The following is a 27,220-nucleotide window of genomic DNA, read 5'->3' as shown; positions in this document are numbered from 1 at the left end:
AATAATTTTATTCAGTTTTGGAGAGATTTTGGATATGTTTCTGCACCCCTAGATATTTTAGACCACTCTACTGACAGAAAGCTTGTAATTCCCACTTGAAAATGATGCAACAGTGACTTTGAGTCAAAACAGTTGATTTGTAGTGAAATACGTAAATATGTTGTGATTTACAGCAATGCATAATTTAGACATTTTGTATGGATTTGGATATGCTAGGTACTCTGCTTAGTTTTTGTTTCCTAAATCTATAGTACTTGTATATATCCACCCTTAGATTTTATGAACTTGTGGTCAAGAAGTTTTTGATCCAGGACATGTATAGTTTAACCTGCTGTATATATGAAATCTCTCAGTATTCATTGCAAATTCATTTGAGTTTTTGCCTAGACAAGTGCATTTGTGGCACTTTATTTCTTCCAAAATGATGAATATAAACTAATCTACATTAGTATTGTAAATGGTACAAATGTCTTGCTTCGTTTAAGCCATTTTTCAAGTCTCTGTTGTGTTCACATCTGGAGTTATAAAGCTTTAAATAGGGTACCCCCTAAATGGGCAAGGATTGGCCAGATTTGGCATGTGCGCTTAGAGGTTAATGTAAGACAGTCAGATAAATTTGTTTTCCTCCTTGCGACTATATCTGAATAAACTTGTTTTCCTCCCTGTGACCACAGATAAATCCTTAGTTATATTTCCATTAATAAAAAATAGGCCTATTTAAAATGTTTTTATATATAACTATTTAGAAACATATTTTTTTATTTACCTATGATAGTGTTCAATGGTTAAAAATACACATTTTAGCATCACTAACTCATACGCTGGATGGGGCTATTTCACTGGGGGAGTTTAAAGAAACAATCCCCAGCTAGACGTAGCTTAATTGAAGGTACCTTTTTGATAATTGCACACACTTCTAGATTTCAAGGCATGTCATTTATTTATTTATTTGATTCATTTATTAGCTTACTTATTTTTTGGTATTACACCCTCGATAAAAGCTGGACCTATTATCAAACTGGGTGTCACACTGCATTGTGTAAGCTACAGAGTGGACACTGACAGTGTGATTCTTTGGGTCCAAGACAAATTTGTACAGGAGCTGATCAGTGGACAACCTCGAAAACATTTTGAAGTGCAACTGAAAGTTGCGCAAGAGTCTCTCAGTCTCACCCAAAGAAGAGCTGGCATATAGTAAGGTATGTAACTATACCAGTTAATTAGAAGTTTCTTCTAAATGTTTGTTAATAAATGTATAATGTCCCTGTGGCAGGGCTCGGTTTGTGGGAGAAGTTCAGGGCAATCGATGGACCACGCCTACTGATTAAATAGGCACACGCACCAATGCATCAATAATTAGTCCAGGTATTTAAAGTGTGCTTTCTTCCCAGTAGGTATCTGTGAATGAGGGATTCACAATCCGAAAGAGAGTGGAAGTTACCAGCAAGGAGAAAGCTGATAAGCTGTTTTGTCATTTTGTCTTTGTTATTTTAGTTTGTTTATTATTTTTACCCGGATCCCGTGAGGGTGAAAGGCAAAGCTGTTTCATTTATTTTTGTACTGACCCCACTCTCTCTCTCTCGCTCTGATAAAATAAATACTGGAATATTCTGGAATTCTCGCATCGCACTGTGTCCAACTCGTGTCCATCAAAGGTATGTGTCGCGGCGTGCAACAATTGGTGTTAAAACCCACGACAGAAGAGCCTTTGACGATGGAAACCTCTCTGCTGGTTAAAATGGGGGCGTTTATTGAGTTGTTCAAACGAAGGATGAAGTGCTGATTCGAGTAGCTGACCAAGTCATTAAAATTGATGGTAGGCTTCTTGACCAGCAGAGCTATTTCTGTATAATTAAAGACAAATTATATCGGGTATGTCAGGACCCATATACTCAGGAGGAAAATACACAGATTTTGGTACCAAAAAGCTGCCGGAAAATGTTTTTTCAGGCAGCTCATAACAATCCGATGGCAGGTCACTTGGGACAGGATAAAACACTCAATCATATAATGGGTTGATTTTATTGGCCGGGCATATGGGGTGACATCCATCAGTGGTGTGTGGAGTACCCAGCGTTCCAGAAAGTAACTCCAGTGGCCATTCCAAAAGCTCCATTGCAACCGCTTCCTTTAATAGAGGTCCCCTTTGAAAGAACAGGCATGGAACTCATCGGACCATTAGAATGAAGTGCCAGAGATTATCGTTTAATGCTAGTCCTAGTGGAATATGCAACATGATACCAGAGGCAGTAGCCCTTCACAATATATTGGCTAAGACTATTGCGGAAGAGCTATTTCACTTTTTCTCCCGAGTGGGAATCCCAAAAAAGATTCTCATGGACCAGGGCACATCATTCATGTCACAAGCACTAAAAGAACAGTACAAATTGTCGGATGTGAAGTCTATTTGAACCAGCATTTACCACCCTCAAACCGATGGGTTGGTGGAGTGGTTGAATATAACTTTGAAGACACTCAGTGTGTTTACGTACACAGTTGAAATCGATCAATATTAATAGCTCGATTTGGCCAAAGATTAGATTTAATTGGATTACTGACGTTGTCCCAATATATATGACTCGGAAAGAATAAATTTATTGACCAAGCTGTGTCTGACGAAGGCTCCTTATAAATCCTGCTTCCTCCAATTTGTCGCAACTTTTTTGAATAGTTTGCCATTCCGCGTTTTTCTTCCATCCATGTATTTTATGATATTTAACTCCTTTAGTTGCGATAGCATGAAGTTGGTCTCCTCGTCCGTCCAGAAATTTGTTTATTTCGCCATGATACTATTGAGGGCAAAACAGAGCTTTAGAATGTCACCAGCAGTGTATGCGCATGAGCTCGACAGAGAGCATTTCTCCCAGAAAAGGTTGTTTGACGCCTTTTTTTTTTTTTTTTTTTAGTTCATTACAGTGATGATAGAAGTGACAATAATTAAGTTGTCAGTGCTGTTGGCCTTGATCGATTGCCGTGAAAGGTTAATGTGAAGTAGCTAGCACAATCGGACAGCACTAACCCATAAAAATGTACTTGCTCAATCGAACAGTAAATGTGAAAAACATTCGATTATAAGCCGCGTTTCCACTGCAGGAACTTTCCCCAAGAACTAGGAACCTTTTGAGGAACTCAGTGTGTATCCACCGCAGGAACCAGGGTCTAAATTTAGTTCCGGGGGCTTTATTTTACCCCCCAAAAAGTCCCTGCTCGGGGGGTAGTACTTTTGAAAAGTACAGGAACTTTTGGGGTGGGGCGCAAGCACTGAACATTTCTGATTGGTCGAGTACTCGCAGCATTTTATTTCAACCGCCATTTTTAAAAATCTGCAGCCGCAAACAGACTTATTATTTTCAAAATAATAACTTGAATTCAAACTTTTATGTTATGCGGCGCAGTAGCCTACTTTTGGTTATAGCCTGTCAACATCTACAGATGGGAAATTAAGATTTATGATTATAACGTGTGCTCTTCTGTTCTTTTCTTGCTTTAGCATTAATTCTGTTTTATAAAATATTAAGCATTCATGCTGGGACAACATATTACGTACCAAAACATTCAAAAGATTTAATTCAGTTGCTGAATATTTTCATCCAGATTTTCTTTGTTAGCCTGTGATAATTGACTCAAAGCGCTTGCCACAGTTATGTGAGGTATGCGGTAGTTCTGCATAATGGGGATACAGTAAAAGCAAACTGGAAAAAATCACCTTCCGCACTTTTTGTCAGGGTAAAATAACAGGTTAATTCTAGTAATCGCCCCTTTTGTTTCTTCAAACTGCCATAATTTTACTCTGTGATTCTTCAATTCCACAAAAATACCAGAAAGACTAGACATATGAACTCTAATTTATGGTGCATGGTTCGCATCTGGAGGGCACACTTCAAGTATTTAGCTGCTCCGCTAGCAGTAACTTTAAAAGATGAAAGCAAACGGTGGTTGTACTACTGCAATTAATTAAAATTTTCACGCAAATCCAAGTTTCATTCTATTTATTCTTGTCATTTTGCGATTATATGGAAATGACAATGACAGTCAAATTAATCAATTCAACAGCACATTGTTTACGACGTGTGCATGTTTTCTGCTATAAATGTTGTTACCAGTTATTTGTGGAATGTGAATGCATTCTGTCGCCTCGGATGTCAAGACATGAAAGTGAATGTTCGCATAAAAACATAATGAATGTGTTTGAGAGGATATATAAAACAGTTACAATCTGTATATTGGTCTGTTATATCCTGTTTGTTGCATAACAACGGTCCAAGTCGAACTACCAACGAGAGTTTTGCTTGACAACCGTAAAATAATATGCCCAAACGGCCGCGGAAGAATATTTCAGTTTCAGGTGATTAAGTCGATAAAAATCAATAAATACTAAAGTAACCATATATAGTTATTGTTGGTAACCTGTAGTACAAGTGGAATAAACCCCTCCGGGCTGTCCCATTATTGGAAAATAATGTACTTCGGTGGCATTATGGAGTTACAGAAGAAATCATACAACCGACGGACTGACGAGAACTTTGCTTTTTCATATGTCAGCGGACTAATTTGCCTAATCGTCGCGGGTCTTTAGACCGCGGTGGAAACGCAGACAACAATGGGCTGAAGGAACCTTTTAGTTCCTTGAAAAGTAGTTCCTGGGACTAAATGTTTGGGGTACTTTGGGCGGAAACGCAGCTAATGTATACACCCTCAATAAACGGCAAAAGTCCCGGTAGAAGATTGAATTAAATCTTTTAAAGTTATATATTTTCTGAAACGTTATCGATTCCGCTTGGCCCACTGTGAGCGGGTAGTTGCTATGTAAATTACGGAACATGCGCAGAACGCATAGGCCAATTTTTGGCCTAAGTGTATACATGCCGTGGTAAATCTACCCCCAACCGCATTATCTAGGTATGTTAGTCCGACTCTGAAAAAATCGATTCCGTACGATTTCAGTTGGACTACAATGTTTACATGGTTTTAAAAAGTCCAGTTTTAGCCGGACTAAGACAATAAATCGACTTTTTCAAACATCATGTAAACTCACTGAATGATTTGTAAGTTCACCAGCAATCATATTCAAAATTGGGACTAACTAATTGGCCCCTTGTTATTTGCTGTGAGAGAGGTTCCACAAGCCTCTACGAGGTTTTACCCATTTGAGCTCTTGTATGGGTGAAGGCCCCGTGGCATTTTAGACCTGTTTAAAGAAACTTGAGAGGAGGGAACAAGCCAAAGTAAAAATTGCACGTGAACATTTACTCCAGGCAAAGGAACAACAGAGATATAACAACAACATGTCAGGGGAGTTTGACTGTGAATATTTAAACCAGGAGACAAAGTCCTAGTCTTACTCCCATTGTCAGCATAGAAATTACTTGCTCAGTGCCAAGGACCTTTTGAGGTCAGACGGTTATTAATCCTGACAGGGGTGGAGCAGAACTTTGGTTGCAGGAGCAATGAATGTCTGAGTTGAACAATCTAAGCACGACAACGTACCGACCACAATGGGGTGTGCGCTAAGTGGTTAAGTAAGTGTTTATAACTTCATTCCCTTATGCAATATTGTTATTCAAATTACATCAGAACCTTTAGTGCATATGTTTAGCAAATGCCATTATGCCATATGCATTTCATGACGGCAGATTTATTGATTTTCTTCAAAAGTTACAACAGCTAACCACTCTGGGGTTTCTACTTTCAACCTTTTTACTTGGCTACTGTAGAAAACCTTATTATCAGCAAAGGCCACATTTCTAAATTAATGTTAATGCCCTGTTCTCAATCTACCGCCATACAAATAATTAGTACGTCTGTACTTTCTACAACATCCCATTAAAAATATTCCATTTCAAAACATGACCCATTCATAATTATAACTAGTAGTAGTCTACGTGAAAAAAGTACATTTGTACAACGATTTTTAAATGCAATTTCACTCGTTCCTTGAACAACTGAACAGTTGAGGCCAAAGTTTATATACACCTAGGCTTGAAGACATTCAAACTCAATTTTTCACACATTTCATGTTACCATTGTAAGGTAAAATTTCAATTTTCCCAATCAACTCTGTTGTCCCTTCACAACAGGACATATTCTTCCATGGCGTGCACACAGGTGGAGTTGTAAAAATTCCACTGCCGTACATGAGTGGAGCTGAGTGGAGCCATAAAATGCCCCAGGATAGGGACGGCAGCTGAAAGCTGCATGGGACTGTATTTTGCAATCTTCAAATGGCTTACCCTCCTGGAAGAGTTGGAGGAATCAGGTGACAGGATATTACCCTCTTGGAGCTGTGGCCATTCCAGGTGGCGGGTCAAGAAGAACTTCAATTGGGGGCCATGAACGGCTGCTCTGAAATACATGGACACTGGCCCAGGCTCTCCTGGGTCAGACAAAACTACTACCATGGACTGAAATGCATCATATGTATTTGCATGCAGATAACTAAGGATGATATGATAAATGTGGGGGACTGTGAATAATATCATACATAGACAAGCATACTGCAGACATGGTATGTGGGGTTATGATCACAAGTATGTAAAGCATAGTATATTTATACATAGGTATGCCTACATACAAGTGTCTGGGTCAGAGATGGGGCACCACCATGGACTCCCATAGAGAAGTATTTGGAGAACTGATAGGTAAAATCATAGGATCACGTGCCATCGTACAAAGTATCTTATTACTGTCACTGGATTTTGATACTTCTCCTATGTCTACAGAGTAGGGGGGTTTCTTGGTGGGGCAGATGTTACCGGCCTATTCGTGTCCAGACCTTATTTGGGCAAACCCAGGGAGCTGTGGGGTGTGGAAGGCTTTCTCAGGATTGGATTTAAGGGAAGTCCAAAGAAACATTTCGGGGAGAATCTGCTTAACAGTTCTCCTGGTACCATAGTCTTTGCTGTACAGAATATTTGGGCATTCATCAATACTCACTTTGTGTTCCTTTTCTTTGTCCTAATTTGTTAGTTTGTATGTCTTTTCTTTTCATAGTGGTCTTTTGTCTTACTTTGTAAAATAAAGTGTTCACCTTTTCTGTCATTGAAACTGCCTATCTTCGGTTATTGCCAACGGTCATATTGTGTCATAATGAAGTTATTTCTCTTTTTCAGAAAAGCCAATGCACGTATAGCCTACATGAATCCATATTCACATACATCTTCACTTTACAGGATTTGAAGTTAATGGAGTCAGATAAACATGTTTTCCTCCCTGCGACTAAATTTAATTCCTTACACCATATATTTCCTGTGTTAAGTCAATTAGGGCATCTACTTTGTTCACATCAGAGGTAATTTTAAAACAATCGATTAGAGGCAGATTTATTTCAGCTTTAATTCACTACATCAGAATTCCAGTGGGTCAAAAGTTTACATACACTTTGTATTTGGTGGCATTGCCTTTTAATTGCTTATCTTGAATCAAACGCTTGGGGTAGCTTCAAGCTTCTCAATACTTTGCCGGAATTTTTGCCCATTCCTCCAGGCAGAACTGGTGTAACTCAGTCTGGTTTGTGGGCCTCCTTGCTTGGAAATGATTTTTCAGTTCAGCCCACAAATTGTCTATGGGATTTAGGTCAGGGCTTTGTGATGACCACTCCAATACTTTCACTTTGGTGTCCTTAAACCATTTTGTTACAACTTTGGAGGTATACTTAGGATCATTGTCCTGCTGGAAGACAAAGTTGTGACCAAGTTTTAACTTTCTAACTGGTGTCTTGAGGTGTTGCTTCAGTATTTCTCGATAATCTTCCTTCCTCACGATGCCGTCTACTTTCTGAAGTGCACCAATCCCTTTTCCAGCAAAACACCTCCACAACATGATGCGGTCACGCCCATGCGTCACAGTTGGGACAGTGTTCTTCAGATTAAAAGCCTCTCCCTTTTTTTTAACTTTCTAGATGATAAAAGCTGAAATAAATCTGTCTCTTAGCTATTATTTTGAAATGACATCTTATGGAAATAAAGTAGTTACCCTAATTGACTTAACACAGGAGATGTATGGTAACATGAAATGTGTGGAGTTGTGAAAAATTGAGTTTGAATGTCATTAGCCAAGGTGAATGTAAACTTTTGGCCTCAACTGTACATACGATCACTTGCAAGTTTCATATTTTCTTTGTACAATAGTCTGTAATCATGTCAAACTTAACGTAAATGCCCATTCTGCAGAAAACATTGTTTAAACTATTCAATCCACTCATTTGTGGTCATTTCTTTGGTACTACTGTTATTTTCTGATATGCAAACATTGCTGGGAAATATATCTGTGCATGCTATTGTCCAATGTCAAATGTTCTATTTGTCAGAACGGTTACCTAGTTCTGCTTCTCAAATTGTCATGTAAGGTCAGTGATCCAGCTGAGTAAGAGAGCAAAGAGGAGTCTTCCCTACAGCTAAGCCTATCAAAATGCCTTATAAACCTTATAAACACCAAAAAGTGGATCTCAGAAGAAACTAGAAATACCGTCTCGTGGTTGTATGCCTCCACCAACCAGTAGCTAGTTTGGATATAAAATGTCATCACTTCATCATTTTATCGTATTTGACATTTGTGTGAAACTTTGTCATAATTAGCGTATGAAATTTTGAGTTAAGGCCAAAAAGGTGTTTTGTGAGGTCACAGTGACCTTGACCTTTGACCACCAAAATCTAATCAGTTCATCCTTGAGTCCAAGTGGATGTCTGTGCCAAATTTTAAGAAATTCCCTCAATGCATTCCTGAGATATGGCGTTCACGAGAATCGAGACGGACGGACGGACAGACGGACGGACGGACAACCCGAAAACATAATGCCTGTGGCCACGGCTGCGCCATCTTGGAGGCATAAAAACAGAAAACAGAGCAGGAGAGAGGGGTACACAAGTTGCGAGCTCAAGAGCTGAAATTGAAGGAGATTGCTGATAATGTTGTAAATGAACGCTCATTGGATGGCTGTTAAATCAGTGAGTACATAAAGTCGGGGAATTTGTGTTGCGTTTCTGATGATGCCAGTCTGTTATACTTCGAATTGCAGCACCGCACCATTTGTCACAGCCATTGTTTTATATATATATAGCAAATATATATAAAACGTGCTAAGCGGTAAACGTTGATCAGACTGCACAAATTCACATAAGGATAACTGTAACCCACAACCGTTTCTCAAAGCAAACACATTGCAAAAAGTAATTATATCTGAAGAAAAACATGTTTTCAACATACAAAAATGGCCAGTTACTCACACATACAAAGCATTATAGTGCTTAAGACTGCCATTATAGTCATTAAGACTGCCATTAAAAGCACTGATATCAAAATTACACCAAGTTACAATAAACAATATTGGCCATCTTAGCTAACACAAATTAAACATGCTGTATTCTAAAGCAATGCTGCTACCCAATGTTTCCAAAATTATTTTAAAGTCTCATTTCAAAATGGGACACAGCAAAGGGAATTTAAAATATAATAGTAATAATAATACATTTTATTTATCAGGGGCCTTTCTGAACAATCAAGTCACCTTACATGATATTAAAATGGTTAAAAAACAACAAGACACTACATATATGGACATGATATTAAAAATGGTTTGGGTGATGGACAGGAGAAAGCCCAACCACCAAGAGTGGAGTGGCGAGATGTGGGGACAATTAAAAGTCTTGCAGAGGAGGAGCAAAGCGAGCGAGTGGGTGTGTGGTCCAAGAGAAGATCAGTGAGATAGGCTGGAGCTAAACCATGAAGCGCACTGTAGGTTAGCAGAAGGGTTTTGAATTGCATTTGTAATTTTACTGGCAGCAGCAGAATTTGATATTCCTTTTGTTTTTTGTTTTTTTACAAGTCATTGCCCTATATTTTAACGATCTAAGCACACGGTCTAAAGCGCATGGCACAAGTGCATTTAGGGCGTGTCCAAATCCACTTTTGCTAGTTTAATGGCGGATAATCTGAGCGCAAAATAAGGCGTGTGGTTCAAAGGGGTTGTACTTAGTCTAGGGTTGGGCCAATGTAAACATTTTCAAACCGGTTCAATATTAAGCCAAATACCAGACTGGACCGGTAATACCGAACTTTACTACTAGGCGCCGCACGTGACTCAGCCACTCCCGAGTGGAACATAATGAGAGCACATGAATGAGAGTGTAGCGGCTTTACCGTTGTCAAGCAAAACTCTGGTTGGTAGTTCTATTTGTACCATTGTTGTGCAAAAACTCAGGTTGGTAGTTCTATTTGCACCGTTGTTAAGCAAAAACCTTTGGTCATTAATTCTACAAAAACAATGATTCTATCAAGAAAAAACAGTTCCTTCTCGTTTTATACCATGCAATTAGAACCAATTTTGGTCATTTTTGTCATTACATTATTTTGTAAAACTGCATGAAACCATAAGTCAATCAAATTAATCTCCCTTGCACTGTCTTGCTTTGTAAATGGCGTGGTCGTGCAGTGTAGACAATGTCTTTTTAAGACCCTCTGAAACTGGTTTTGAATGCCAGCTAGCTTTATGATAGGTTCGTCGTCACTTGTCACCTAGCCAATATTAAAATTCTTGGTTTTAGGTCAGAATGGTCTCACGCCATGCTAGTTATCCCGGCTAGCTACCTACTGAATTGTATTCAAAACAGCGGTTACTATAAACGCAATCGTTCACAAACATACGGATGAAAATGCGTCCGTAGTCATGAGTTAAATGCGAAACGCCTATTCTACTGTCCAAATAACGGACGATTCCGATTTGTAAAGCTAGCAACGGTAACTAGAAATGTGGTTCAACGTTGCCATCAATTGTGAAATTGGACATTAAAAAGGGGAGGGGATGTAACAACAATTCAAAAGCTAAAGAATAATGTTGCTGTTTAAACTGCTGGATTTTGTAGCAGACTGATTTTAGAACTGTTAAAAGGCCGAGGTGTCCCTTTACTGAGAAATAATTCCCACCATTGGACCAATCAGAATAGAGTATTCAGCCAAGCCGTTGTAAAATTAAATTTGATCTCCTTGTTTCCGGCCTCGGCACTAAATTGCGCACAGCCTGTCAATCTTTTTTTATTTTTTTGCACTCAGACACTAGTGGCTCCGTTTTTGAACAAACAAGATGTTATGTTAATCACATTGTCATATTGCTTAATACTAATGCAATACAAGTTGGATTTAGCGCCGTCAGCACAGGTTGCTGATGTAGGCTAGGCCTACTTTTTAATTTGCCAGAACGTCTCATAATGACAAATTCCAGTTCAGTCGGTTCGCATAAAATCAAACCGGTTTCAGTTCGTACACCAGACCGGACCCGCAAAACCGGAAACCAACCCAACCCTTACTTAGTCTCTTAATTAATCATAGGTGTGTTTTGGGTGTAACATAAAATAAACCAATCAGAGTGTCATCTCCCATTCCCTTTAAAAGCCAGGTGCGCTTGCATCTTGGCGGATTGCTATTATAATGGCGGATTTACTAAGTAGTCGGAAAGAATGCTTCTCTGCAGAGAAATGGAACCATTATGACATGTATTTTTTTTAAATATCGCGCATTGTGCACCCGCCTATGTAGGCGCATATTACTATCTTAATAATGCGCCCTTAAAATAACAGTAAAATACTGCGCCAAGACCAGGTTTTTGTTGGTCAACGGCGCAATCGCTTTCTGCTGCCTCAAGATAGCAATGCGCTATCAATGCGCCTGACCACACCTCATTTTAAGACCATGGGCGCCATGGGCGCTCAAATGGGCGCAAGTACATTTGCTATTTAAACAACGTGGGCGCTGGATGAGAAAATAACAACTGTGTCAGTCTGAAACTAGCAAAGACACTTCCGTTGCGCTTGGTGCCGCTTTGCGTTGGGTGTAAGATAGAGCCCATAATGTTTTTTTAATAATTTCTCTTTACATACAGTAGATATGTACATGAACTATTAACTGAACCATGGACTCAATATCTAGATTATAATTCATATTACAATACTTAGATTTCTGAGGTCAATGGGATTCACATTCTACTTCATTTCAGGGAAGATATTATAAAGCAGAGTCATAATTACCAGTAGGCTACCTATGTTCCTGTTGGTCCTATGCTTACTGTCCCGAAATTTAACCAGTAGTTGCTACGCCTACCATCATATACTGGAGTTATCAGCAACAGAAAAAAACTTTGCAAGAAAGAGAGAAAAAAAAAGAGAGAAAAAATCCCAAAGCACTCAATCTCCAGATTAGCAATTTAAAAAGCCTTTATTATTTTGGGCTAACCCAACGCGTATCGGCAGTAACTGCCTTCATCAGGGGATACAAAAACGGCACACACAGGTGCAAGACATAAGACAACAATAACAAACAGCAATTAGTCTCATTCACAAATGACACATGTACAATGTCAACAATCACATCATGAATTCAAAAAAATAAATAAATAAATAAATAAATAAATAAATAAATAAAATTAACACTGGCGCCAATATAATTTAACAAAATACAAGTAAAAAGGAAGAAAAAATGAAAAAAGAAATATATTGGTGGTACACTGTTAGGTAAGCCAGACACATCGAAGATAACCTTCTATGAGGATATAAAAAGGGAATACATTGGGGCAATGGTTACAATGTCCACAGGGAAAAGTTCTGACTGGTCTAGCGAGCCAATTTTGAGTCACTGGAGGGGAGAGGTGACTGCAGTGTGTCCCGTATGGTAGGGGCGCGTCTAAAAGAAAATGCCGGTGGCTCAGGAAAAACCTCATTTAAGGCCGAATCGCTCTGTATAAGATTCCAATTTCGTTTTATAATATCTTTTTATTTTGAATGCCTCAGTACTATATTGGGTAATAAAATAGACTTGATTCGGTTTGGGGGATCAGATACTTTTTTTCAACAGTTGTTTTCTATCCAGAGATTTGACTTTATGTAGGCTAAGTGTTGGTTAAGGAGTCCCAATCTATATCCTCTTTGTTTGAATCTTTCTTGCATTTCTCCAGCTTTTTCAATAAAATCCTTCTCCTGGTCACAAATACGACGTAATCTTTGAAATTGTCCAAATGGAATGTTGTTAATTAGGCTTGCAGGATGGAAACTGTCCGCCCTTAGGATAGTGTTACGATCCGTGCTTTTTTTTAAATCATCAGACGTTCTAAAACAAATATTCTTGTATTATTACTGTGCAAATGTGTCATTAAAATGTGTCATTAAAACTCATGAAACGCATATCATCCATTTTTTAAAATACCCCCTCACACACCACCTTCATCCCTGGACATATTTGGTCCCCCGAAAGGTTTAATAAATGGTTATGGCCGTCTATGAGACACATGCAAATGACCGAGATCAGATGCTCTCACACAACATAGTGGACCACTAATTAATAGTGTTTTAGCACATTCTCTGATTGGGGTGTCAAATGTCTCGTATTATCCAGAACATCCCGTATTTCGATCAAATGTGATTTGTTCCATAAATACTGGACTTCTCTGCACAAGTTTGTCATGCTCAAAATCTATTCACAATGTAAAAGTCAGTAACCCTGAAGTTGAAATGTTTGTTGAACCAAGGATATATATAGCCTAACATATGTCATTAGTGATTTGCATATTGGATTCTAAACATTCCTTGCGGTATATCGGCGTTTGGCTGTGGAGAACCCATGAAATTTAAAATTACAAATTCATTGTCAGTATAATTTTTGGAGGAAAAGTAGGCCTAGCACTTTTAGCCTGCATCTTTCTGCAAGCTCTGTGGATGCTTTTATTTTTATTTTATTTTTTGTCTACATTGGAATGTTACTTACATCACCTTTAACAGTGCATTAATTTATGCTATCTTTTCTGTCCTTTGGTACCTCTTTTCCACCAACGCGAACCTAGTGCTAGTTCTAGGCTGGTGCTAGTCTCGGTTCGCAGTTGGTTCAACTTGCCAACCTTCTAAAAACCGGTTTGCTTTTCCATGGGCTTGAGAGCCACGTCATTACGTCACTGTATATGTCTCCGCTTTCCTAGCAACATCGTTACCTATTTACATGTATGTCCTGTAAACATACAGATAATAAACTGTCTAAATGTAAAAAAAAAAAAACAACTTCATACATATACATTTATTAACGGCGATGAGCAAGTTTAGGTAGCAAACAACTAGGCTGAATCCTTTTGACATAGGCTAATGTCCATAGCAACTATACGCTCATATCGCCTAGTTTCACTCACAGTGACCAAGCGGAATCGATAACAATTCAGAAAATATGTAACTTTTTCATTCAAAGATTTCATTCAATACTTGGACTTTTGCCGTTTATTGAAATTTTGGTGCCGCTGATAATCGAATGTTTTTCACATTTACCGTTCGATTGAGCAAGTAGCCTACCATTCAAAGTACATTTTCATGGGTTAGCGTTGTCATGTTGCGTTACTTCACATTAACCCTATACGGCGATCAGTAAAGGCTAACAGCACAGTACCACTTAATTATTAGGGGTCCAAGCAGCGAAGCTGGTGGAACCCTATTGTATCTGTTACATTACATTACATTACATTATAGGCATTTAGCAGACGCTCTTATCCAGAGCGACTTACACAACTTTTACTTAGCACTTTACATTGTATCCATTTATACAGCTGGATATATACTGAAGCAATGCAGGTTAAGTACCTTGCTCAAGGGTACAACGGCAGTGTCCTTACCCGGGATTCGAACCTGCGACCTTTCGGTTACAAGCGCAGTTCCTTACCCACTGCGCCACACTCCGTCCTGTTAGGATTATTAGGCGTCCAAGCAGCGAAGCTGGTGGATCCCTATTGTATCTGTTCGGATTATTATTAGGGGTCCAAGCAGCGAAGCTGGTGGAACCCTATTGTATCTGTTCGGATTATTATTATTATTATTATTATTATTAGGGGTCCAAGCAGCGAAGCTGCTGGAACCCTATTGTATCTGTTAGGATTATTATTATTCTTATTATTTTTCTCCGCTAAAAGTGTCTGAGGCTCAGCAACCATAAGTCCTAGGGCAACCAAATTCGGCAGGTGGGTTCCTATGGCCCCCCACTACTCAGGCACTAAAAATCACCTATGTTGGCCAGATGGTGGCGCTATAACAAAGGGTTTTGCGTAAAAGGCCATAACTCCCACACCATAAGTTAGATCAACACAAACCTTCATCAACCTATGCATCTGAACGTGCTCTACAACTTTGCCATTGGCACTACCTATGTCCGCCATATTGTTTACCCGCCATTTAGACTTTTTAGTTGGGGCGTGGAAGTTTTCTCCGCTAAAATGTCTGAGGCTCAGCAACCATAAGTTGTAGACCAACCAAATTTGGTAGGTGGGTTCCTATGGCCCCCCACTACTCAGGCACGAAAAATCACCTATGTCGACCAGATGGTGGCGCTATAACAAAGGGTCGTACTTTTAAAGGCCATAACTGCCACACCGCAAGTCTGATCAACACAAAACTTCATCGACCGATGCATCTGAATGTGCTCTACAACTTTACTATTGGGACCACCTATATCCGCCATATGGTTTGCCCGCCATTTGGCCGTTTTTATTAGGTGGGGTGCGGAAGAGCTGTGGCTCCAAATCTAAACGGTTACGACATCTAGTAAACTTCTTTACGGCAAGCGACATCCATGGCGACGCAAGTAATCCGACACCGTAGGGTCTAGTTTTTATCAGTGAGAGGACAGTGAACGTCGGGGAAGCAGTGGAAGACAGTGCCAGACATTATTTGAAGACAGTATCGGGTGAGTTCGTTTAGTCTTTGAATCTGTCATTATGCTGAGAAATAGCTAAACCATTTTATTGATAGGTTCTGAGTTTCTGTGCAAACTCGCGAAAACACGCTGGTATAATGAAACAATGACGGTAGCCTAATACATATATAGTCCGCTTCGTTCCGTTGCTACCATAAGATAACAGGCTATCTTGTGTCTACAGCTGCAGTTTCTCGCTGCAATTTCTAACGTTGAATATTCACAAAAGACGCAATTTATGCTGTACTCTGCCAATGTCTAAATAAATAATACGCTGCGGTAAAGCTTTAAGAGGATGAATCATTACTTATCTTTGACATGGATCCATTTGAAGACAATAACGGGTGAGTTTGTTTACTCTTTAAATCCGTCATTATGCTGAGAGAAATCGTATTCTCAATTTAATCTCTAAATTGACTGTAAGGTTAGGGTTGTAACTAGTTAGCTGTTTCGTAGGTGACTTAGTTAATGCACTCGTCTTAACTATTGCTTGTATTTTTGCATAGACTGCGTTGTTGCTGTTCTTGTTTGTGTTAGTGTTAACCAGTTTAACCTACAGGGTCCAAGTTGAACTATGTGGTTGTTCCCTGCACTTGGAACGGTAGGCTACTGCCCTCTAGGGTTTTCGACACACTTGTTCCTGGTTATGGTTATACACTTTGTTGTACGTCGCTCTGGATAAGAGCATCTGCCAAATGCCTGTAATATAATGTAATGTGATATTCCGTAGCAACAAGATAAACCAGACATTATCCCTAAAATATGCCAATAGCAGTGAAAACGCTGCTCACTGAATAACGAAATAAACGAGACAACGTTTTTTAAAAATTATACCATGTCATTATACAGTCAATATCTGGGACTACGCATTTAATAAATATACGATCTTACCATCGGGTTTACGCGTAGAGACGTACCTTTTGCGAATGAGTGGTCATATATTGTCTTGGACAATCCGTTTGTGAAGTATAGGCGCAAATGTGACGCCTGCGTCGGCTACCTTCAAAAATAGCTGTGCGTAATACCACACCTGTTGCTTACGGCGTTGTCGCCCTTTTTAGTACAATTTGGCTTGATTGACAATTCATTTATTCAGTAGGTGAGAGTATAAGCTTTTTAACGATGTATAACATGTCTGATTTTGCTTTTGGAATAGTGTTTTATAGGTCAGCGTAACCAAAAATTTTCTTATCTGCCAATGTCTAAATAAATAAAACGGTAGGCTACTTTGCGAGCAGCACGCAGATCGCGAGTTGATATTACGTCTTTTTTTTTCGTTTTTTCTCAATGTCGTATTTATTATTTGAAATGTGCATTCATGTGTTATTATTCCATCTGTCTCTGTGGCACTCTGAAATGTGCATTCTCTGCTAAGCTGAGCAATGGATTGGAATATGTGTCTGATGTAGTGTTGCACGGTATACCAAAACTTCAGCACTCTCTCAGTACTTAAAAAAAAAAAAAAAGAAAAAAAAAAAGAAACGGTTCGGTATTAGAATATTCCGACGTTCGGTAGTTTTGAGTCAAATGTAAAAGCCAGGGAAAATTGTCTCCCGCATTACTGATTGAGAGGATGGAAAGTGTAATTTGTCAGAATCTTCGCTAGAAGGCAGTAGCAACTAAGGTTGCCAAGTGAGGTGACTTGCGCTTGTGCACTCAGCTCCTTGATACAGCGCAAGCTTTGACTCAGTTCACTTCAGTAGCAATAGGTGTTCCAATCTGGAAATATTTTATTATAGCTAGATGCTGTATTGTTATTAAAATGTGCTGTTTTTAAATCTATTTAAAGGTGAAAGACCTGTTTTAAAGATTATTTAGTTTACAACTGTTCAATTTTTGAAATATATTTAACATTTTCCTATTGTTCAGTGTTGTTACACTATAGGCCTATGCATATTAATATGTTGAAGAGGGTTCAACTTAAAGGTTGTTAATGAACCAGGTTGTTAATAAACCATGAATTCGAAAATGAGGTCAATCCTTGTGGACATTACGTTTCTGATCTATTAAGGTAATTTCAGTATCGTTAGGTACCAAGTATCGAATTAGCATCGTTTAAGTTTCAAGTATCATTTCAATATTGAGTATCGTGATACTAAACCTGGTATCAGTATCAAGGTCAAAATTTTGGTATCCTGACAACACTAGTGTGATGCCTTTTAGTTGCGGCGCAGAAACACTGCAGCTGTGCATACACGCCGGGCCATCTAAGTGTTACGACATGCCATCTAAGTGTTACAACATAGTAAAGGCCTTTAAGGCACCGGTGTCAAACTCCAGTCCTGGAGGGCCACAGTGTCTGCTGGTTTTTGGGGTGTTCTCGGCACAAGCATTTTATTGAAGTCATTAATTGGCTAAGGAGTCCACTCGCCTTGTTCTCAAAGCCTTAATTAGCAGCTGATTAAAAGGAAACAACAAAAACCTGCTGACACTGTGGCCCCCGTGGGATTCAGTTTGACACGCCTGCTTTAAGGGAAGCGGCCAGGACACATCCATGGCGACGCAACGAAGTCATCCGACAGCGTCTCTTCGCACAAAATTGGCCATAAATCATCAATATTTTATACAATCATGATATTCAGTAGATATGTTGGGTGCAGGCATATGATCATGAGGACAAAGCCATTTTAAAATCGCTCCATAGGGGGCGAGATGGTGCCAATGCTTGGACCCCTCTCAACGCCGCTTGCGGCTTTAATTCTTGTCACTTCTATCACCACTGTAATTAACTAAAAAAATGGCGACAAACTACCTTTTCTGTCATAAATGTATTGTCGAGCTCACACGCATACACTGCTGCCGACATTCTAAAGCTCCGTTTTGCCCTAACGACTATTTTGCGTCCTGTGACTTGAGTTGCAACAGTGAATATGTACGGATTTCTAGACGTGCTGATAGCGACTACCCCTTCTCATTTTAACCTCAAATACACAAGACAGGACACTTAAACAGTATGCTAGCAAATGTATGTCAAGTTCCATTCATTTATATGGGGTGGTCGATACACGTCCCCTTAGCAGCCAAAAGCTATAGTGCTGGACCACCTCTGACTTATTTGCCGGCACAGAAAAAAAGGTACTGAAAAAATAACCACTGGAGGATAAAAAGGACATTTTTACTACATAACTAGGTACAGGTTGTATAGTTGGAATTGTATTGCTAATGTAAAAAATGAATGGATAAAAATGGTGATGCACCAGCAAAGTGGAATGTGATTTGACTTTCACTGATTATGTCATGCTCAGATAGTCCTGTGATTATCATTGTTAGGTACTTGTGCTTACAACTTCTTATAACAGACTGTGCCTTAATCCACAATTTATTTGTAGTGTTTCTAATTCTATCATGTATTCCTATGTATTGCAATTTTTGGGAGTTGTATTTCTTTGTCATACAATAGGTTTAGCTTAAAACTCACACAAACAGAAATTATCTTGCTTAACTGTAGCCTAAATCATTTTGAGCAGGAGTCATTTGGGAGGGGGAGGTAGGGAGAAACGAAAATGGTGACGTCACAATAAATGAAATGCACCGTGCCACAAAATGCTACCGTCTGCCCGAGATCGGAGAACCATCGCTCTCGACCGGAGACCGGCGTCTTGCCGATGTGCAAACGATCTGAATACGGTGTTGTGCAGATGAATATGACAGATGTCGAGACAACGTCGGTCAGATGAGGCTGTACTATCGTGGTTATAAATGTAAATTAAAAACCTTAATCATCGATGACAGCAAAAATGCTAGCAGCCGTTGCGGACAGCGCTTTGTGTAGGCTATAAATAGGTTAAAGCAGACAATAATGTAGGCTAAATTAACAAGATTTCCATCTTTGTATTAATTGCATGCAATCTTTAAAATATACAACCAAGGACATGACAGTTAGACACTTCCCCTGAGTGGCACCATCATAATACCGTAATAATAGTAATAATAAAATAAATAAATAACGGATCCTCAGATATTACGACACCGAGGCAGTCAGCATTACGCAGAATGTATGAGACTGCATTTAGTATTTTGTCTTGTCTGGTACAGTAACTGTTCTGAGAGAAGTCTCTAAATCGCTCAACAGAGTTACCACCACAAGCAGGTTCTTTTAGTCAGAACTGCCACTATCAGGTTACCCATAAACGGACGCTTTTTCCCTATTTTCGTATAATAATGTGTGCCTTTGTTGTTCCATGTCCGTTTAGCCGATAAATAAACCGCTTGAAACAAAGCACCACTTTTCACAAACACATACATATTGTAAGGTCAGCTAACCTTATTTTCTTCCCAGTGGGAAAACTAGTAGAAGACCTTCGCCGGTTAGCCTAGCCGCATGGCTAGCCAACCCATAGACGGACACCCCCATTCAAAGCTTGCCAGAGTAGAGTAAACTGTACCGATATTGTAGCCCAGTGCCTGATTGGCCCATTTTATGCACTCGGACCGGGTCATGTTAATTGAAACTTCGTAATATGCCCATATATGTTTGGATGGACATGACATTTCTCACAAAGGTATTTCAATTACACTAAATACCGGACAATTATTTGCCCACGTCCTTTCGAAATTTTCAATGAAAAGGACGGGACATACGCCACAAGGGACCGTGTCCGGGTTTGGGCAAGTGTCCGACTATGGGTAAGATGACGATATATTGACACTCATGCGGTAAATTATCACTGCCAGATGTATAGCATATGCTACTTGACATAGCACGAGGAAGTGTGCGTATAAACGCAGAATAAAGCACCCACGATCTTTTTTTAAACAGCAAACCCACAGTCACCGACAGTTTAAGCCATCAGTAACGCTAGGCTACCACATAAAATCAGGGAAATAAAAACGACACGTCAAAAACTTACCTTCGGCTTGTACAACCACTTTCTGAACCGGTTCATAATTAGCGAAGGGTTACCCAGGCGCTCCTCCCACTTTCTAGTTTCTTGTCCTGGGATACACCTTCAGAAGTTACCTCCTTGAAAATCAAACAAGTTATTTGAAGATGAAAACAAAAATCCGTTAGATTGCATAGGTCAGTGCTACACAAGAGCAAAAGGAATGCCGCATCCGCAGTGTGGAAGCAGAATTCCTTCTGCGCAGCGGTAGGAGTCGAGGCTATTCTCTTCCTTCGTGATAGCGGCGAAAGAACGTTGTCTCCAAGTCCCACTCACCGCCGTACAAACGGCAAGAGACTCAATTACAGCTGTTCTACACCTGTGAAAACATCGCTGAACCTTCCCTTTTTCTCATCTCCGTACCTACCTTAGAGTAGGCTATGTAATCATACACTTGCATATTTAACTAGACAGGCAAGCACGCCTTCAGCTAACCTTCGCTTCTGAAGCCCCGGAAGTAAGCCTGTACTGCACATGTTGAGGGCAAAACACCGGAACTCCTATTAAAGTGAATAAGGTATAACCAACAGACCTTCCCTGGTGGTATTTTGAAACTTGGTTAACGATCGCTACGTTTCATATGAAAAGCAGCTAGTGAAAAAATGTAATAAAACATGCATATTTCAATGAATATTTTCTCCAAGACTTCTGTACCAAAACAACCATCGTTTCTCAAACTGCTACACATAATGATATTTATGATTTATGAAAAAATTTGACCGATGAGGTTTCCTTTGGTTGTTAAATCAGCTTGGTTTTCACCACAATCTTTGTTTTTTTACGTTGAATTGAATGGACAGCAAGTTCTTTTGCCCAGAACATGCGCAGTAGAGACTGTTTCCCGTTTTTTCCTTCACCGCCTAGCAGGGACCAGAGATTGCCATTCTCTGTGGTTTACTCCATAAACATGCATATTTAACTAGCCAGGCACGCCTTCAGCTGACCTAAACTTGTCAAGTCCCGAAAGTAACTGCACTGCTTGTGTTGAGGGCAAAACATTGAAGCTCCCATTAAACTGAATGTAGAATATCAGACTTTTGAAGGCAAAATAAAACGTCCTCGATGGTATTTTGAAACTCAATTGACGACTTTTCGTTTTATATGAAAAGCAAATTGAAAAATATGCATTATGTAATAAAATATGCACATTTGAATAAATCGTTTCCCAAGACTTCTGGACCGAAACAACCATTGTTTCAGAAAGTGCTGCACATAATGAAATTTATGATCACAAAAAAATGGACAGAATAGCCTAGGTTTTCTTTGGTTGTTAAATCACCTTGGATTTCGGGGGGTGCTGTTGGAAGCGTCTCCCTATCACTCCTGAGTCAGTTACCAAATTTATATATTAAATCTTGCAAAATTGCATATATTTCTGTTTGGTCAGGCGTCTGAAGAGACCTCTAAACAATTCAGACCAAACTTGAGAAATTTACGTTTGTAATGACTTCTACTCAGCCAAAAACTAAGTCTACAAGAGTAGGCCGCAACAAGCCCGCGCCCTCTCCTGATTCACCCCCGCCGTCGGGTGCTGTGGCTAATGTTGGCCCCATGGGAACACTGACTGTGGAGCTGCTACAATCTATGATGGGCTCCCTCAAAACCAATATTTTTGGTAAAATTGACACTCTCTCTACCAATCTCAGGTCAGAGATATCATTGGTCAAAGACGAGCTTAAAAAATCTATCGAGAGTATACAGAATAAGCTTTACGCACATGGAGCAGCCTTATCGGAGCTGGAGCGCTGTGCTACGGACCACAGCACTCGCATTAGCAAGCTAGAGGCTAACGTCGGCTCACTAACAACTAGGGTGGCATACCTTGACAACAGATGCGAGGACCTGGAAAGTAGAATGCAGAGGAACAACATTTGTCTTCTGGGAGTACCGGAGGGAGTGGAGGGCCCACAACCAACGGAGTTTGTCGCCCAGCTGCTTCAGGAGCTGCTCGGCCTGGAGGAGAAACCGCAGCTAGACCGGGCCCACCACACCCTGCGTAGCCGACCCCGGAATGGAGAACCTCCGCGACCATTTGTCATCAGGGTGCATTTCTTTCACGTCCGTAACAACATACTGAAGAGATCTGGAGAAGCATCTCCTCTCCTCTACAAGGGCAGGAGAGTCTTGATATTTGCGGACTACACCATGGCTGTGGCTAAGAAGCGGGCTAGCTCTGAAGCTGTGAAACGCCAGCTACGCGCCTGCCCTGGCATGAAGTTTGGCCTCATCTACCCTGCGGTTCTGAGACTGACTCTACTGGACAACTCCACGCACAGATTCGAGGACCCGGCTCTTGCGTCCGATTTCATTAAAAAAAACGTGAAAATGGCTGTTGTACCACATGGTGTTTGACAAATGGTCGATTAGCTGGTCTTGTTAGCAGGCTAGTTAGCAGGCTAGCTGGCATGTTGGTTGGCTGACGAAGCTAACTTTGCTGGGTTCACTGATACTTGAATGCTGTTTTTTTCTCACTTCCATTCCATGTTGGTGTGTATGCAGTTGACTTCCCACTATAATGCGATATAATGCAGATATGCATATACTGTATTTTTTTTTTTTATTCCACTCACATTATTGCTTTTTATTTGTATCATTACTATTTTATTTTGATCCAAGCTGCCTCTAATGTCAATATGTGGGTGTTTGCATAGTTCAGTCGCAGTTTTACCACTTAAGCCATTTTATTGACCTTAATCTCTCTTAACTGATGTTAGTTTTCCTCTAGCCTCGCAAGCCAGTCTCTTTTTTCACTTCGTTCAACAGAGCCTGGCCGATGCCTTTACGTTCTAGGCATAAACGAAGGAGGCAACCTTCAACCAATCAAAGTGCAGAGGGGCGGCGCTCCAAATGTGGTGATGATTTTGGCCAGGCATGGTCTGAAACGTGCACAAGAAAAACATTACAGGCAAACTTTTCCACAGACCCGCATCAGTTTGCTACTATTTGGGGAAAATGACTAATGTTAACGTCAGAGCACCGACCACACCATTGAAGTTTATCACCGAGATATGCAGAGTCTGCGGTTCAAGGTTCGATAATAAAAGAAACAAACACAATTTATTTATCGATGATACATTTATTTATTTAATTCCTTTTTGGTTCAACAATTCCACTTGCTCCTCCATTATTGATTATAACGGGCAAACAATCAAAACCATTGCTTCGTCTGGCCATTTTTCTTGGTATTTATTTGATAGCAGACTGCATACCGTAGGCCACGCTTAAAAAATTTAACTTGCCAAATCCTTTAGGCAAGCAAGCGAGCACATCTCTGTTCAATAACAGTGTATCCAAACATACGCACTGAAGGTCCTTCAACGAAGTCACGCCATGTATTTGGCAAGTCTGTGATATAACAGAATTAAAATCATCTTCGAATTCGTCCATAATTCTGTTTTTATCAGATAATTTGGGTTAGCTCAATAGCTTTGTCCGTTTTGCTGGTGTGTTTCAGTCAGGACTTATAACAGAATTAAAATTGTCTTCGAATTTGTCCATAATTCTGTTTTTATCAGATAATTTGGGTTAGCTCGATAGCTTTGTCCGTTTCGCTGGTGTGTTTCAGTCGGGACTTGGACTGCAGCACACACGGAACAGAGAGAGTGTCGGGGGGGAGGGAGAATCGGCACACTGAGACAGACAGTTATCAGAGTAGGAGTTATAATGCTTTGCTCTAAACTTTTTTGTATTTACGGTTTTGCTTGCATCTCAGTTGGGGAGATGCTTCGGCAAGGGAGGTTTTGTGGGAAGGGGTTTTCCCCCCCTTATTTGTATACAGTTTTTATATGTTTTTTGTGCTTCGTCACTTGTCTTTGTTTTGTAAACTTGCACTATTAGGGTCAACTAAGATCTTTAGTTTACATTGTGCCTTGTCCTTTACACGTCCTCTCTTTCTTAAGCCATGACTCAGCCTGGTGTAGCCCATCCAGCTGGAGGGAATGGCTTTAATTTTCTTACTTGGAATTGCAGAGGCATCAATAACCCAGTTAAACGTAGTAAAGTGCTCCACCACCTTCATCAATTGAAAGCTCACATCATCTTCCTCCAAGAAACTCATCTCAAGGTATCACAACACTCAAGTCTTAGGTGCAGATGGGTGGGTCAGGTGTTCCATTCCTCATTTCAGAGTAAGGCAAGAGGGCTGGCTATTTTACTTCACAGATCGGTACCTTTTACATGTACTACTGTGATTGCCGATCCCAATGGTAGATACATAATTGTCAGTGGTAAGGCTGTCCAATACGAATGTACTTCTTGTTAATATTTATGCTCCTAATTGGGACAATGGTGATTTTTTCAAATCGGTTTTCTCTACACTCCCCAAAACGTCCTCCCCATATGTTGATCTTAGGCGGCGACTTTAACTGTTGGTTAGACCCACATTTGGAATGATCCTCCACTAAATCTACTACCTTCCCAAACTCAGCTGGGGTTGTCCGAACCTTTTATGTCAGAATTGTGCCCCTGTTACTATGGATGTAGTCTTTCAAACTGTTGATAACCAACGACCATCTTGGCGGCTAAATACTCAACTGCTCAGTGATGAAAACTTTGTCAATTTTGTTTCAAATAAAACTGACTTCTTTATAAGTACAAATAGAACCCCAAACATATCTGCGTCTAATCTCTGGGAATCTTTGAAAGCTTATTTCAGAGGTGAAATTATCTCCTACACTGCACATGAGAACAAACTTTAAAAAAGATAGGCTCTCTGTGTTAACACGCTGTATTGTCCAGTTAGATGACATCATTGATATGGAGTGTTTAACTTTTCAAGCAGAATTTGACACATTACTAACAGACCAGGTTACTGAACTGCTTGTCAAGTCTAGGAGTCCTTACTACAAACAAGGAGATAAAGCCAGTAAATTATTAGCTCACAAGTTACGTCAATTATTATCATCACACTAGATTCCTAAAATTCGTACATCGTCTGGGATATTATTAGACCCCAGGGGGATCAATGATGATTTCACAAGATTTTACCAGTCTATATATACTTCTGAAAATGAATCAGAGATATTATAATTGGATGATTTCTTCCACCCCCTTGCTGTGCCTTTAGTCAGCCGTGATTTGGTTAAAAAATTAGAGCAATTAGACCAATCACTGCTGAAGAATTGTCTAATACAGTCAAATCCCTTCAATCCGGGAGAAGCCCAGGGCCTGACAACTATTCGGCAGAGTTTTATAAAAAGCTTTTTTCCAAAATAGCCCCTATTCTAATTGAAATGTACAATGAAGCATTTGTAAATGGTACTCTTCCTCTTGACTGTACATCATACCATCCAAATAGCTTGTTAAATGTTTACTATAAAATTCTAGCCAAACTTCTGGCAATGCGTCTGGAAATAGTCCTCCCATCAATTATCTCTCCTGATCAAACAGGATTTATTAAAAATAGACACTCATTCTTTAATCTTCGACGATTATTTAATATCATATATAATCCCTCTGTCACCAACGCCTCTAAGGCCCTTATATGCCTGGATGCGGAGAAAGCGTTTGACCAGGTGGAGTGGAAATACCTTTTTTACACTCTAAATAAAATTCAGCTTTGGCTCCAAATTCATTACTTGGATAAGACTTTTGTACTCATCCCCTCAAGCCTCTGTCAGGACTAATAACACTCAATCAGGATGTTTCTGCAACGGTCGACACGCCAGGGTTGCCCTTTAAGTCCCTTGTTGTTTGCCCTTACCATAGAACCCCTTGCAATAGCACTTCGCTCCAACCCCCTCATTAAATGTATAGTCAGATACGGTCACAAGCACAAATTGTCTATATATGCAGATGACTTATTGTTATACACATCCGACCTTTCTGTTTCTGTTCCTGCTGCCCTTGCCACTATCACATCCTTCAGTTACTTATCAGCGTATAAACTGAATCTTAGTAAAAAACGACTTGATGCCGCAAAAAGTTTCCCTTTACAGAACTTGCCATTTAAAATTGCTCATAGTAGTTTTATTTATCTTGGTGTGCACGTCACAAACAGATTTGAAAACCTTTTTCAGGCCAACTTTACTTCTCTTTTAACCCGTACTAAGGACGATTTGGAACGCTGGTCTTTGCTATACCTCTCTTTAGTCGCAAGAATTAATTCTATTAAAATGATTACTCTCCCTAAATTCTTATATCTCTTTCAGTGCCTCCCGATTTTTCTTCCCAATACATTTTTCAATTAGGTTGACGGCCTAATTCTACCTTTTATATGGGATAAAAAGACTCCTAGGATACGAAAACTGCTTTTGCAGTGGCCCAAACCAGATGGAGGTCTAGCACTACCAGATTTCAGGTTCTATTATTGGGCTGCCAATCTTAGGATCATTCAGTACTGGTTGCAGAGCAGAGAGATATCCCCACCCCCAATCTGGTTAGAGATGGAGGCCGCCTCATCTATACTGGCATCATTGTCTTCCCTCGCTCACTCCTCCATTACAGGCCCTTACTCCTCCTTCACCAAAAATATATGTGTCAAAACAACATTGAAGATCTGGATCAATTTAGATCGCCACTTTGGGTTTCAGACAACCTCTTTTTCCGCTCCGGTATCCTCAAACCCGGCTTTTCCCCCATCTACGGTTGATAGTGTTTTCTCAACATGGTCTAGTCTCGGTATTAAAAGATTTAGA

The 27,220-nt window shown here is 39.9% G+C and overlaps 1 protein-coding gene across 8 annotated transcripts in view; it reads right to left on the bottom strand.

Moving 5' to 3' along the window:
- Positions 1–22,483, bottom strand: part of zfyve28 (zinc finger, FYVE domain containing 28) — a 226,090-nt gene extending 203,607 nt beyond the window's left edge. Inside the window, exons 1-3 of one of the 8 annotated variants that reach the window (XM_035426992.1) lie at positions 22,407–22,483; positions 20,553–20,665; positions 6,231–6,373 (exon numbers count right to left, since the gene is read on the bottom strand). In XM_035426992.1, the coding sequence (XP_035282883.1) occupies positions 6,231–6,353 (123 nt within the window). In that variant the 5' untranslated portion in view covers positions 6,354–6,373; positions 20,553–20,665; positions 22,407–22,483. Of the gene's footprint in view, positions 1–6,230; positions 6,374–19,965; positions 20,213–20,552; positions 21,088–21,117; positions 21,137–22,406 lie in introns of those variants that run through there. The other 7 variants (XM_035426996.1, XM_035426990.1, XM_035426997.1 and 4 more) reach the window with 7 other exon arrangements.
- Positions 22,484–27,220: the final 4,737 nt, after the last annotated feature.

Source organism: Anguilla anguilla, chromosome 7, assembly GCF_013347855.1.
Source record: "Anguilla anguilla isolate fAngAng1 chromosome 7, fAngAng1.pri, whole genome shotgun sequence".
Lineage (NCBI taxonomy): Eukaryota > Metazoa > Chordata > Actinopteri > Anguilliformes > Anguillidae > Anguilla > Anguilla anguilla.
Note: the sequence above shows the minus strand (reverse complement) of the source record. Positions and strands in the feature narration are given on the sequence as shown.